The sequence below is a fragment of the Bombina bombina genome, chromosome 4 (assembly GCF_027579735.1).
Source record: "Bombina bombina isolate aBomBom1 chromosome 4, aBomBom1.pri, whole genome shotgun sequence".
In the NCBI taxonomy this organism is placed as follows: Eukaryota; Metazoa; Chordata; class Amphibia; order Anura; family Bombinatoridae; genus Bombina; species Bombina bombina.
The window spans coordinates 854,372,664-854,386,347 of record NC_069502.1 but is presented as its reverse complement, the minus strand read 5'-3'; the positions used below and the strand labels follow the sequence as shown (position 1 = coordinate 854,386,347).

The 13,684-nt window shown below is 39.6% G+C and overlaps 2 protein-coding genes across 2 annotated transcripts in view; one reads left to right on the top strand and one right to left on the bottom strand.

Moving 5' to 3' along the window:
- The window catches only part of LOC128657290 (zinc finger protein 585A-like), a 267,903-nt gene that overhangs the window by 247,894 nt on the left and 6,325 nt on the right, over positions 1-13,684 (bottom strand). Inside the window, exon 4 of the mRNA XM_053711576.1 lies at positions 4,655-4,802. Within this exon, the coding sequence (XP_053567551.1) occupies positions 4,655-4,802 (148 nt within the window). The remainder of the gene's footprint in view (positions 1-4,654; positions 4,803-13,684) is intronic.
- Positions 1-13,684, top strand: part of LOC128657292 (gastrula zinc finger protein XlCGF26.1-like) — a 486,783-nt gene that overhangs the window by 471,885 nt on the left and 1,214 nt on the right. The gene's annotated exons all lie outside the window — the stretch shown is intronic.

The window sequence follows — 13,684 nt, the reverse complement described above, 5'->3', positions numbered from 1 at the left end:
AACGCTGGTATTTAGAGTCGCCGCTGAAGTGAGCGTTAGAAATCTAACGACAAAACTCCAACCGCAGAAAAAAGTCAGTAGTTAAGAGCTTTCTGGGCTAACGCCGGTTTATAAAGCTCTTAACTACTGTGCTCTAAAGTACACTAACACCCATAAACTACCTATGTACCCCTAAACCGAGGTCCCCCCACATCGCCGCCACTCTATTAAAATTTTTTAACCCCTAATCTGCCGCTCCGTACACCGCCGCCAGCTACGTTATCCCTATGTTCCCCTAATCTGCTGCCCCTAACATCGCCGACCCCTATATTATATTTATTAACCCCTAATCTGCCGCCCCCGCTATCGCTGACACCTGCATATTTTTTTTAACCCCTAATCTGCCGCTCCGTACACCGCCGCCAGCTACATTATCCCTATGTACCCCTAATCTGCTGCCCCTAACACCGCCGACCCCTATATTATATTTATTAACCACTAATCTGCCGCCCCCAACGTCGCCTCCACCTACCTACAATTATTAACCCCTAATCTGCCGACCGGATCTCACCGCTACTATAATAAATGTATTAACCCCTAAAGCTAAGTCTAACCCTAACCCTAACACCCCCCTAAGTAAAATATAATTTAAATCTAACGAAATAAATTAACTCTTATTAAATAAATTATTCCTATTTAAAGCTAAATACTTACCTGTAAAATAAACCCTAATATAGCTACAATATAAATAATAATTATATTGTAGCTATTTTAGGATTAATATTTATTTTACAGGCAACTTTGTAATTATTTTAACCAGGTACAATAGCTATTAAATAGTTAATAACTATTAAATAGTTACCTAGTTGAAATAATTACAAAATTACCTGTAAAATAAATCCTAACCTATGTTACAATTAAACCTAACACTATACTATCAATAAATAAATTAAATACAATACCTACAATTATCTACAATTAAACCTAACACTACACTATCAATAAATAAATTAAATAAAATACCTACAAATAAATACAATGAAATAAACTAACTAAAGTACAAAAAATAAAAAAAGCTAAGTTACAAAAAATATTTACAAACATTAGAAAAATATTACAACAATTTTAAACTAATTACACCTACTCTAAGCCCCCTAATAAAATAACAAAGACCCCCAAAATAAAAAAATGCCCTACCCTATTCTAAATTAAAAAAGTTCAAAGCTCTTTTACCTTACCAGCCCTGAAAAGGGCCCTTTGCGGGGCATGCCCCAAAGAATTCAGCTCTTTTGCCTGTAAAAAAAACACATACAATACCCCCCCCCAACATTACAACCCACCACCCACATACCCCTAATCTAACCCAAACCCCCCTTAAATAAACCTAACACTAAGCCCCTGAAGATCTTCCTACCTTATCTTCACCTCGCCGGGTATCACACCGATCCGTCCTGGCTCCGATGTCTTGATCCAAGCCCAAGTGGGGGGCTGAAGATGTCCATGATCCGGCTGAAGTCTTCATCCAAGGGGAGCTGAAGAGGTCCATGATCCGGCTGAAGTCTTCTATCAACGGCATCTTCAATCTTCTTTCTTCCGGAGCCATCATCTTCCAGCCGACGCGGATCCAACCTCTTCTACCGACGCCTACACGCCGAATGACGGTTCCTTTAAATGACGTCATTCAAGATGACGTCCGTCGAATTCCGATTGGCTGATAGGATTCTATCAGCCAATCGGAATTAAGGTAGGAAAATTCTGATTGGCTGATCGGAACAGCCAATAGAATGCGAGCTCAATCTGATTGGCTGATCAGATCAGCCAATCGGATTGAACTTAATTCTGATTGGCTGATTCCATCAGCCAATCAGAATTTTCCTACCTTAATTCCGATTGGCTGATAGAATCCTATCAGCCAATCGGAATTCGACGGACGCCATCTTGGATGACGTCATTTAAATGAACCGTTATTCGGCGAGTAGGCGTCGGTAGAAGAGGTTGGATCCGCGTCGGCTGGAAGATGATGGCTCCGGAAGAAAGAAGATTGAAGATGCCGTTGTTAGAAGACTTCAGCCGGATCATGGACCTCTTCAGCTCCCGCTTGGATGAAGACTTCAGCCGGATCATGGACATCTTCAGCCCCCCGCTTGGGCTTGGATCAAGACATCGGAGCCAGGACGGATCGGTGTGATACACGGCGAGGTGAAGATAAGGTAGGAAGATCTTCAGGGGCTTAGTGTTAGGTTTATTTAAGGGGGGTTTGGGTTAGATTAGGGGTATGTGGGTGGTGGGTTGTAATGTTGGGGGGGGGTATTGTATGTGTTTTTTTTACAGGCAAAAGAGCTGAATTCTTTGGGGCATGCCCCGCAAAGGGCCCTTTTCAGGGCTGGTAAGGTAAAAGTGCTTTGAACTTTTTAAATTTAGAATAGGGTAGGGCATTTTTTTTATTTTGGGGGTCTTTGTTATTTTATTAGGGGGCTTAGAGTAGGTGTAATTAGTTTAAAATTGTTGTAATATTTTTCTAATGTTTGTAAATATTTTTTATTTTTTGTAACTTAGCTTTTTTATTTTTTGTACTTTAGTTAGTTTATTTCATTGTATTTATTTGTAGGAATTTTATTTAATTAATTTATTGATAGTGTAGATTTAGGTTTAATTGTATTTATTTGTAGGTATTTTATTTAATTAATTTATTGATAGTGTAGTGTTAGGTTTAATTTTAACTTAGGTTAGGATTTATTTTACAGGTAATTTTGTAATTATTTTAACTAGGTAACTATTAAATAGTTATTAACTATTTAATAGCTATTGTACCTGGTTAAAATATATACAAAGTTGCCTGTAAAATAAATATTAATCCTAAAATAGCTACAATATAATTATAATTTATATTGTAGCTATATTAGGGTCTATTTTACAGGTAAGTATTTAGCTTTAAATAGGAATAATTTATATAATAAGAGTTAATTTATTTCGTTAGATTTAAATTATATTTAACTTAGGGGGGTGTTAGTGTTAGGGTTAGACTTAGCTTTAGGGGTTAATACATTTATTATAGTAGCGGTGAGCTCCGGTCGGCAGATTAGGGGTTAATTATTGTAGGTAGCTGGCGGCGACGTTGTGGGGGGCAGATTAAAGGTTAATAAATATAATATAGGGGTCGGCGGTGTTAGGGGCAGCAGATTAGGGGTACATAACTATAATGTATGTTGGGGCGGTGTACGGAGCGGCAGATTAGGGGTTAATAATAATATGCAGGTGTCAGCGATAGCGAAAGCGGCAGATTAGGGGTTAATAAATATAACATAGTGGTCGGCGATGTTAGGGGTACATAGGGATAACGTAGCTGGCGGCGGTGTACGGAGCAGCAGATTAGGGGTTAATAATAATATGCAGGGGTCAGCGATAGCGGGGGCGGCAGATTAGGGGTTAATAAGTGTAAGGTTAGGGGTGTTTAGACTCGGGGTACATGTTAGGTTGTTAGGTGCAGACGTAGGAAGTGTTTCCCCATAGGAAACAATGTAGCTGCGTTAGGAGCTGAACGCTGCTTTTTTGCAGGTGTTAGTTTTTTTTCCAGCTCAAACAGCCCCATTGTTTTCTATGGGGGAATCGTGCACGAGCACGTTTTTGAAGCTGGCCGCGTCCGTAAGCACCGCTGGTATCGAGAGTTGCAGTGGCGGTAAATATGCTATACGCTCCATTTTTGGAGCCTAACACAGCCCTTCTGTGAACTCTAAATACCAGCGGTATTTAAAAGGTGCGGGAGAAAAAAAGCACGCATAGCTAATGCACCCCTTTGGCTGCAGCACTCTAAATCTAGCCGTCTATATTTACTTTTATGTAGATATGAAGTTCAAATATCTCCGCCACTTAGTTCAAAATTAAATTTTTCTGTGCGCTAACAACAACAGTGACATATGGGGAGAGTGCTGATTGGACAACAATTCAAACCGTTAGCTCACAGAAAATTTGACTTTTGAAGTGGGCAGCGGAGCATTTGAATTTCATATCTATATTAAAAAGTAAATTATTGTGAATCTTCATTACAACTGAAGACTTAGAGGCCCATTTATCAAGCTCCGTATGGAGCTTGTGGGCCTGTGTTTCTGGCGAGTCTTCAGACTCGCCAGAAACAGCAGTTATGAAGCAGCGGGCCAAAGAGCGCTGCTCCATAACCCTGTCCGCCTGCTCTGAGCAGGCGGACAGGATTCGCCACAATGCAACCCGATCGAATACGATCGGGTTGATTGACACCTCCCTGCTGGCGGCCCATTGGCCACGAGTCTGCAGGGGGCGGCGTTGCACTAGCAGCTCTTGTGTATTGCTCTCCGCATTCAGCAAAGTCTTCCGCAAGACCTTTGATACATAGGCCTCTTAAACATCATCTAAAATATCACTAACGTTCCATATCTGTTTTTATAAGGGAAGAGTTTATCATTACTTTAAATAAATTTGTGCATATAAAAATATTCATATATAATTGCATTAATATCCCTGACAAACTTTTTGCCTCTCACACCCTTGTAAAAAATGTTTTGATATTTATTGGGTATAAAACTTGTTTATAATCAGGCAGCTCATTAGATTAACACACTGATTGTAGATTTACACTTTTTCAGTTACGTCTGTAGTCTATGTGCATTTGCTGAGTAAGATATTTATTACTATACAGCATTACCTGAGCTCTCATTTCCTGGGATTTCCATAGTACTTAGTCCTTGGTGAGTCTCCATCATGACGTCCTTGTAAAGCTCCTTGTGTCCCTCTATATACTCCCACTCCTCCATAGAGAAATACACAGCAACATCATCACACTTTATAGGCACCTGAAACACAAATAACTCATTCAGCGCTGACACAGGGAATGGTTCTGTCACATACTTTTACTGACAGAGCCAGGATAATGTTACTGGGAACATACAGAGACACAGGCAGAAGTTAGGAAAATACTCAAAAGGCCAAATGGGTAAGTAAAGAGTTACTGAGCCCTGGCACTAGTATAATGTCACATTCCCCAGCAGTGCGCACCCCTATAATCAGTCCGTGAACGCTTCTGCAATGAGGGGGTGGGGCTGGATTTTTCCTGTAATGGTGCAATTCTATAGAGAAATTTTCCAACCAAAGACCAAGGGTTGGAATTTGACCTTTAGAGTCAAATACATTCTACCATTAACCAGAATAAAATATTACAGAATCTAGATTACAAGTCAAGAGAGACTTTGGTCCGTGTTTTAGTATTTCTCAATTGTGTATTAGAATTCACTGGTTAAAATATTTCTGAAAGACTTGTTTGTTGTGGGCAACTTAGGCCTCGTTTCCATTGAGCCGTAATTCGGTTTGAGTGCACTCGCAAACCGATAAATATACTGTTGGAAGTAATATCATTCACCAACTGCTTCCAACGGCCCGTTACAACTCAATTTCGGCAACCGGACTCCGGCTGCCGAAACCATTATCGTGTCCCATACAAAGTATAGGAAGCCGCTAATTTTTAAATCATACCCGGTTTCCAATGTCCGCGCAAACCGTAAATACACTGCCGATACACTAACAAAAATTACACCCAGCTAAACTAGGTGTAAAACAGGAAAAAGGTGCTCTTTGAGACCTTTTTCCCATTGAAATCTAACCCGGCACTTCAAAACCCCTCTATCCACCAATCCCACCCACATCGCAACTTATAATAAATGTATTAACCACTAAACCGCCATGCCCCCACATCGCAAAGTACCTATTTAAACTATTAACCCCTAATCCACCATCCCCCCATATCGCAACTTATAATAAATGTATTAACCTCTAAACTGTCATGCCCCACAACGCAATCTATTAACCCCCAAATCCATCATGCCCCCACAACGCAAACTATCTATTAAATCTATAACCCCTAACCGTGGTGCCCCCACAAGGCAAATTATCTATTAAACTATTAACCCCTAATCCACCATTAACCCACATCGCAATTAGTGGGAAAAAATCAAAAACAAAAAGTTCTTGACGGAGGTGCGCCCACGGTGATGGAAGCGATGATCAGTCCAAATAATCCAATGAAAGGCCGCTCTTCTGTAGCGTGTGTCGACGGTTAGATAATCTGTAGTGGGGAAACAGGAAGGCGCCAATAGGGTGATAACGTAAAGGACCCTGACAAGTAGATTAAAAGGAAAAGGGTACTCACAAGCAGGGCGGCACTTGGACGTGCCTAACAAAGCATGCCGGGACCTCAGCGTCGCCCGGAAGACTCGCAACGGCAACAACCAATCCTCGAGCCGGACCAAGTTCCGTGTGGCCAATCAGGAACGCTGGATACTAACACACCCTCCTCTTCGTATGCCGAATCCGAACACTGGCAGAAGGGTAGGGGATAGTGATAAACCGTGTGTGACTCTCCCGAATACCGAGAGTTGAATAGCACAGGCCAACAAGCTGGAAAGAGGAAGGAGCAAACTCCAGCAAAGTTGATTAAAACAATTTATTAAAAAGTTTTAAAAACAATGCATAAAAGCAACGCGTTTCTCGGCTACACAGAGCCGTTTCATCAGGCTGTTATACACATTCTAAAATGCCTACTGCTTTAAACACTTCCTCTAACCAATCAAAACACTTGAAATTTCCACACCCCCTCCCCACCTCAGCGTGCGTGTCAGCCGCAGCTGATATGGAGAGTGCAAGGATACATATGCGTTCAACTTAAAATCCAACAATTTGATATCACCTTATATTTTAGTGTCTATTCTAATTCAACATTATATTATTGCTCACATCACAACTGGGATCAATTACGGTTGTTACGATTTTTCATGTGTCTTACCCTTTATGTTAATATACGTAACAAATATTCACAAATGAACATTCACTTCAGGGTTAAATACACCATAGATCTTGCACATTAGCCATTGATCGGAACTGGACTTATATAATATTCTTAATAGGTCAAATAACAAATAAATAAATATTGCTCCTCATTAAAAACTAACAGATTATACAGTTTATACAGTTCACCAATATAGCACACAATAAATACTCAATCACAGTAGATAATTTAATCAAAACCAAACCGATAGAAAATTATTTAATCTCTAAACTGATGATAATGGACCCTAAAACAGAGATATAATATCTCTGCAGATCTACAGTTACTCATATCCCCAAAAAGAGACTAAATAAAATATATATATATACACTTAGTAAAAAAAGACAAATCAACTATGGAAAGCTGCAAGATCAATATTGGCATTGAGACCTGATGGATGTAAAGTCTGAAGCCTATAGATCCAAAAGGTCTCTCTCTGTCTAAGTCTATAGAAACGGTTATAAAAGTCTGATCTTGGAATGTGTTCAATGGGAGTTATTTGTAGACAATGTAAATTTCCACTATGTTTGGTGTTACAATGTCGTGGTACACTATGTAATTTGAAGTTCTTTTTGATGTTTCTAAAGTGTTCTGACCACCTAATGCTCAAGCGTCTGCAGGTGCGCCCTACGTATTGAAACCCACAAATGCAGGACAATAAGTAAATCACATAATTCGATGCGCATGTCATCCGATAACTCATTTTATAAGTTTTGGAAGTTGTGTTTGATTTAAACGTATCTACATTATGTGTTATAAAGTCACACATTTTACATTTTTATGGTTACATTTGAAACTACCCTTTCTTTGTATTTTACAGATAATGTCATTGGCCTTATTGGTATTGCTACTAGTCATGTTGGTCCTATTTTTAACCACTTTACTAGGTGCCAAAATCCTTTTTAAATTGGGTGCTCTTTTGTAAACAATAGTGGGTTTATTATCTAACAGTGGGCCCAAAATAGGATCTTTTAATAGAATTTTCCAATGTTTCATAATACTCTTTTTGATTATACTGTGATTACAATTATATTCAGTAATGAACATGGTCCTATTGCCCATGCCCACCTGAGTTTGTGTGTCTACTACCTTTTTCTCGAAATATTTATTTCTGTCATCATTTTTTGCCCTATTAAAGGCACTGGTGATAATATGTTCTGGATATTTTTTCTCTTCAAATCTATCTTTGAGGATTTTACTCTGTATCTCATAATCTGTTAGACTGCTGCAGTTCCTGCGAACTCGCTTGAACTGCCCATATGGTACATTTCTTTTCCAAGGTAGGTGATGATTGCTTCTAAAGTCCAAATAACTGTTGCAATCAACCTGCTTGAAATGAGTACTGGTTGAAATCCTACCCTCAGTGAAACTTAACTCTAAGTCCAGAAATACAACAGTATTAGAGTCTATTGTGCTGGTGAATTTTAAGCCCTTGTTGTTATTATTCAAATGTTTCACAAAGTCTTCGGCTAGCAGTCTATCACCCTTCCACACAACGACCAGATCGTCTATATACCTGCCATAGTATACCAGGTTCGCCCCAAACGCAGAGTCGTAGATATATTGTTGTTCAAATGATCCCATAAAAAGGTTGGCGTAACTTGGGGCGAACCTGGTACCCATGGCCGTCCCTTTTATTTGGAGGTAATACTCATCCTGGTAGACAAAATAGTTGTGGTGTAAGATAAATGATATTAATGACAAGATAAAATGTTTCTGAGTGTCTGGTAAATACATGTCTGTTTCCAAAAAACTGGAAACCGCTTGTAGTCCAAGACTGTGTGATATATTGGAATATAAGGCTTGAACATCACACGTGATCCAAATTAAGTCCTGTGTGATATTAATCTGTTCTAGTTTATTTATGAGGTCTGAAGAATCTCGTATGCAAGATTCAAGACCGACGACATATTTTTGCAGGAAGAGGTCGACATATGAAGATGCATTATCTGTTAAGCTGCCTATTCCCGATATTATCGGGCGGCCAGGAGGGCATCTGGGGTCTTTGTGCAGCTTCGGTAAATGGTAGTAAAATGCACGATTTGGCTCTATAGGGATAAGGTAATCTTTTTCTTTTTTGGTGACAATTCCTTCTTTAAACGCACCCTCTACTAAATCCCTTAAAGTCGCCAAAAATTTGGAGGTAGGATCGAAAGTCATTTTGGTATAATAATTTTTGTCATTCAGGATCCTATCGGACTCCATAAGGTAGTCCCCAAGATCCTGGATGACAATCCCTCCGCCTTTATCGGCTTGTCTAATTACTATAGATTTATTCTTTTTTAACATTTCTAAAGCACGTTTCTCGTTCCCGAACAGGTTCCCTTTACCATTGATACCCTTCGGCAATTGATCAAATTCATCGCTAACCAGCTGCCTGAAAATCTCTATATGGGCATTATTTGCTAATTTAGGGGTGAAATTGGATTTGTTCCTCAAACATGTATGTACAAAACCTTCACATAAGTGATCAAGTAAGGATTCAGGTTCATACACCGGAGTTGTTTGGTTGTTAAGCCTAGAATCCATTGAATCTGTCAAAATTGGTCTATTACCATCGTCTTTAATTTTCTTTTCTGCAAAAGAAAAGATCAGACTTTTATAACCGTTTCTATAGACTTAGACAGAGAGAGACCTTTTGGATCTATAGGCTTCAGACTTTACATCCATCAGGTCTCAATGCCAATATTGATCTTGCAGATTTCCATAGTTGATTTGTCTTTTTTTACTAAGTGTATATATATATATATATTTTATTTAGTCTCTTTTTGGGGATATGAGTAACTGTAGATCTGCAGAGATATTATATCTCTGTTTTAGGGTCCATTATCATCAGTTTAGAGATTAAATAATTTTCTATCGGTTTGGTTTTGATTAAATTATCTACTGTGATTGAGTATTTATTGTGTGCTATATTGGTGAACTGTATAAACTGTATAATCTGTTAGTTTTTAATGAGGAGCAATATTTATTTATTTGTTATTTGACCTATTAAGAATATTATATAAGTCCAGTTCCGATCAATGGCTAATGTGCAAGATCTATGGTGTATTTAACCCTGAAGTGAATGTTCATTTGTGAATATTTGTTACGTATATTAACATAAAGGGTAAGACACATGAAAAATCGTAACAACCGTAATTGATCCCAGTTGTGATGTGAGCAATAATATAATGTTGAATTAGAATAGACACTAAAATATAAGGTGATATCAAATTGTTGGATTTTAAGTTGAACGCATATGTATCCTTGCACTCTCCATATCAGCTGCGGCTGACACGCACGCTGAGGTGGGGAGGGGGTGTGGAAATTTCAAGTGTTTTGATTGGTTAGAGGAAGTGTTTAAAGCAGTAGGCATTTTAGAATGTGTATAACAGCCTGATGAAACGGCTCTGTGTAGCCGAGAAACGCGTTGCTTTTATGCATTGTTTTTAAAACTTTTTAATAAATTGTTTTAATCAACTTTGCTGGAGTTTGCTCCTTCCTCTTTCCAGCTTGTTGGCCTGTGCTATTCAACTCTCGGTATTCGGGAGAGTCACACACGGTTTATCACTATCCCCTACCCTTCTGCCAGTGTTCGGATTCGGCATACGAAGAGGAGGGTGTGTTAGTATCCAGCGTTCCTGATTGGCCACACGGAACTTGGTCCGGCTCGAGGATTGGTTGTTGCCGTTGCGAGTCTTCCGGGCAACGCTGAGGTCCCGGCATGCTTTGTTAGGCACGTCCAAGTGCCGCCCTGCTTGTGAGTACCCTTTTCCTTTTAATCTACTTGTCAGGGTCCTTTACGTTATCACCCTATTGGCGCCTTCCTGTTTCCCCACTACACATCGCAATTAACCTAATAAATCTATTAACCCCTAAATCGCCAAACCCCACAACGTAAATAACTAATCACTAAGACCCCTAACTTAAAAACCCCTAAATTAACCCCATTACATAAATTAAAATAATCCTAAATTACTTAAAAAAAAAAAAAAAAATTATGCTTACGTGATAAATTTATTTATTTCTTGACACGGTGAGTGCACGGAATCATCAATTACTGACCAGCTTGAGGATCCCTCGACCTTGAGCCGTACTTTGGGAGATTGGCGTTCCGACGAGACGCCATGAGATCCAATTCTGGTAACCTCCATTTGGTAGATAACCTCCGGATGGAGCTCCCATTCGCCGGGATGGAAAGTCTGTCTGTTCAGAAAAACCGCTTCCAACCGTCTGCTCCTGGACAGCGTATGGCCGATAGACAATAATTGAGAGCCCACTGTACAATCCAGACACATCCAACCAGGCTAAGACACTCCCAGTGCCTTCCTGGTGGTTGAAGTAAATCATTGAGGGGATATTGTCCAACTGAAACCCAGCTAAGGACAAAAGAGGCCAAGCCATCTGAGCATTGTAAATCACTCTTAACTCGAAGATAATAAAGAGGAGAACAGACACTTCCAATCCAAAATCCCTGCACCTAAAAACAAGACTCAAACTGTTTTCCAGCTCAGCAGGAAGGTTCCATGCACACCTCACCCAGGAATGTCTCGAAAAACATGCGTCCTGAGACAGATACTCCCGAAAACTACTACGGGAGAGAAGCACTTGTCGATTGATCTAGATCTATCTCTGAGACAGATCCACTGTTGGAAATGGCAAAAAGGATTGAAGTCCAATATCACATTAGACCAATTCCTCCATATTAAATCATCGAAAGATGAATAAAAATCAACTGCAGCCAGATCTAAACTCCCAACCTGCTGGTTGCAAGAATGGTTACGTTATTTACCGGACCACAAGAACTCGCAGTTAGCCGGTCAGTAAACTGCCGAGAAAGGAAAAAGAATATATCTTGAAAATAAAAAATTTTGATAGGAATCTTTTCCTAATAGGAGAAACTATAATGATTCCCTAACTCACCATTGTGAATGAAACAAGGGGACTCTTACCCAGATTAATTTCCCATCCATTAGAAAGAAAATTAAGATTCCTTTCCCGACATTGAGCCCAAAGCGCACAGACATGCTACACTGTCCAAAAAACAAGAAAGGCTCTAAAACACACCGCAGTACATGATCCCTTAGAAGCTCTTTCTCATAAGATTGAAGCGCACTAGGTACGCTTATTACTGCGCTACTGAGCATAAAGGAAGGAATTAAAAATTAGAGGGGTCATTAACCCCATAGTAGCCTCTAACATGATACATAAGAGCCCAAAAATAAATAAAGGGGATTCTATATTCACCCCTATTCTCCTGTCACCATCCAGTACCTGCATACTGCCTCAGATATCCTTCTAAGGATATATATGTCCCATATAAGTTGCAGAGAGGGGCTTCAACCTGTTTGTAGTGCCAGTCTCCCAGCCCCACAAGACGAAAAGGCACTTACGTGAATTCTAGCTGTCCGGCAGGAGGACGACTCACAAGGCATGAGAGGATGCCACTTCTCACAGAGACCTGTGGAAAAGGTAATGAACAGAGTAAGTCTTCTGTGGTATTCTGACATAGGACAGAAATTTGTTAGGAAAACACAGCAAAGCCCACTTTACAAGTTCCTAACTGCTTTAAAGCTACCACAGCCCTGCTAACGTGGAGTAAAACTATACCCAAATTGTGATGGAAGATCAGAGCAATCCTGCCCTGACTTCAAAATAAAAAAAAATCTTGATAGAAGAATCATAATTAGACAACAAATTACTTCACCTCCTCCTTGCACTAGAGGCAAAGAGAAAGACTGGGGTTTGTGGGAAAGGAAGTGATATTTAACAGCTTTGCTGTGGTGCTCTTTGCCTCTTCCTGCTGGTCAGGAGTGATATTTCCAACAGTAATTGATGATTCCATGGACTCATTGTGTCATTAGAAAGAAACTAGGTTTAAATTAAGCTAAAATTATAGAAAATAAAAAAGTCTAACATTGCATAAAATAATAAACAAAATTATCAAAAATTAAACTAATCCATATGAAAATAAAAAGCCCCCCCAAATAAAAACACCCCCTAATCTAATACTAAACTACCAATAGCCTTTAAAAGGGCATTGCCCTAAGTTAAACAGCTCTTTTACCTTAAAAAATACTAAGTCACCCCTCTAACAGTAAAACACCCCACCCCCAAAATAAAAAAAAAAATACAAAAAAATGAATTTAATATATAGTTTGTGTTGTGGGGGCATGGCGGATTAGGAGGTTAATAGATTTAATAGATAGTTTGCGTTGTGGGGGCATGGCGGATTAAGGGGTTAATAGATTTAATAGATAGTTTGCGCTGTGGGGGCATGGCAGATTAGAGGGTTAATAGATTTAATAGATAGTTTGCGTTGTGGGGGGCATGGCGGATTAGGGGTTAATAGATTTAATAGATAGTTTTGCGTTGTGGGGGGATGGAGGTTTAGGGGTTAATAACTTTGATAGATACTTTGCGGTATGGGGGATGCCGGATAAGGGGTTAATATATTAGTTATTGCGGTGGGGGGTTGCGGTTGAGAGGTAGATATTGAGCATGCATTAGGTGTTTGATTTGATTTTAGCAGCGAACGAAGGGTAAAATATACGGCGCCGCACTTGTTTGTGGCGCCGTATATGCAATTGAGTGTAGTATAAGGTTGGGTTACCATAATAACCTATTAATGTTTTAGAAATCGGGTGGAAGAGTTAACACAATGCTAACTTACACCTACACGAAAAGAGTGACGGCTCGCAAAGCGGAAACCTTTTCAATGGAAACCTGGTACTAAAATGGAGCCATTAATTACTTTTAGCTGTCGGCCGCTTCGGTAGCTTACTGTAATGCTTGTGGGATACTCCTCTATCAGACCGAACTCGGCCAGTAGTCTTGTTATCCCGGCGTTGAGCCGGAATGATAGGGAATATCCCA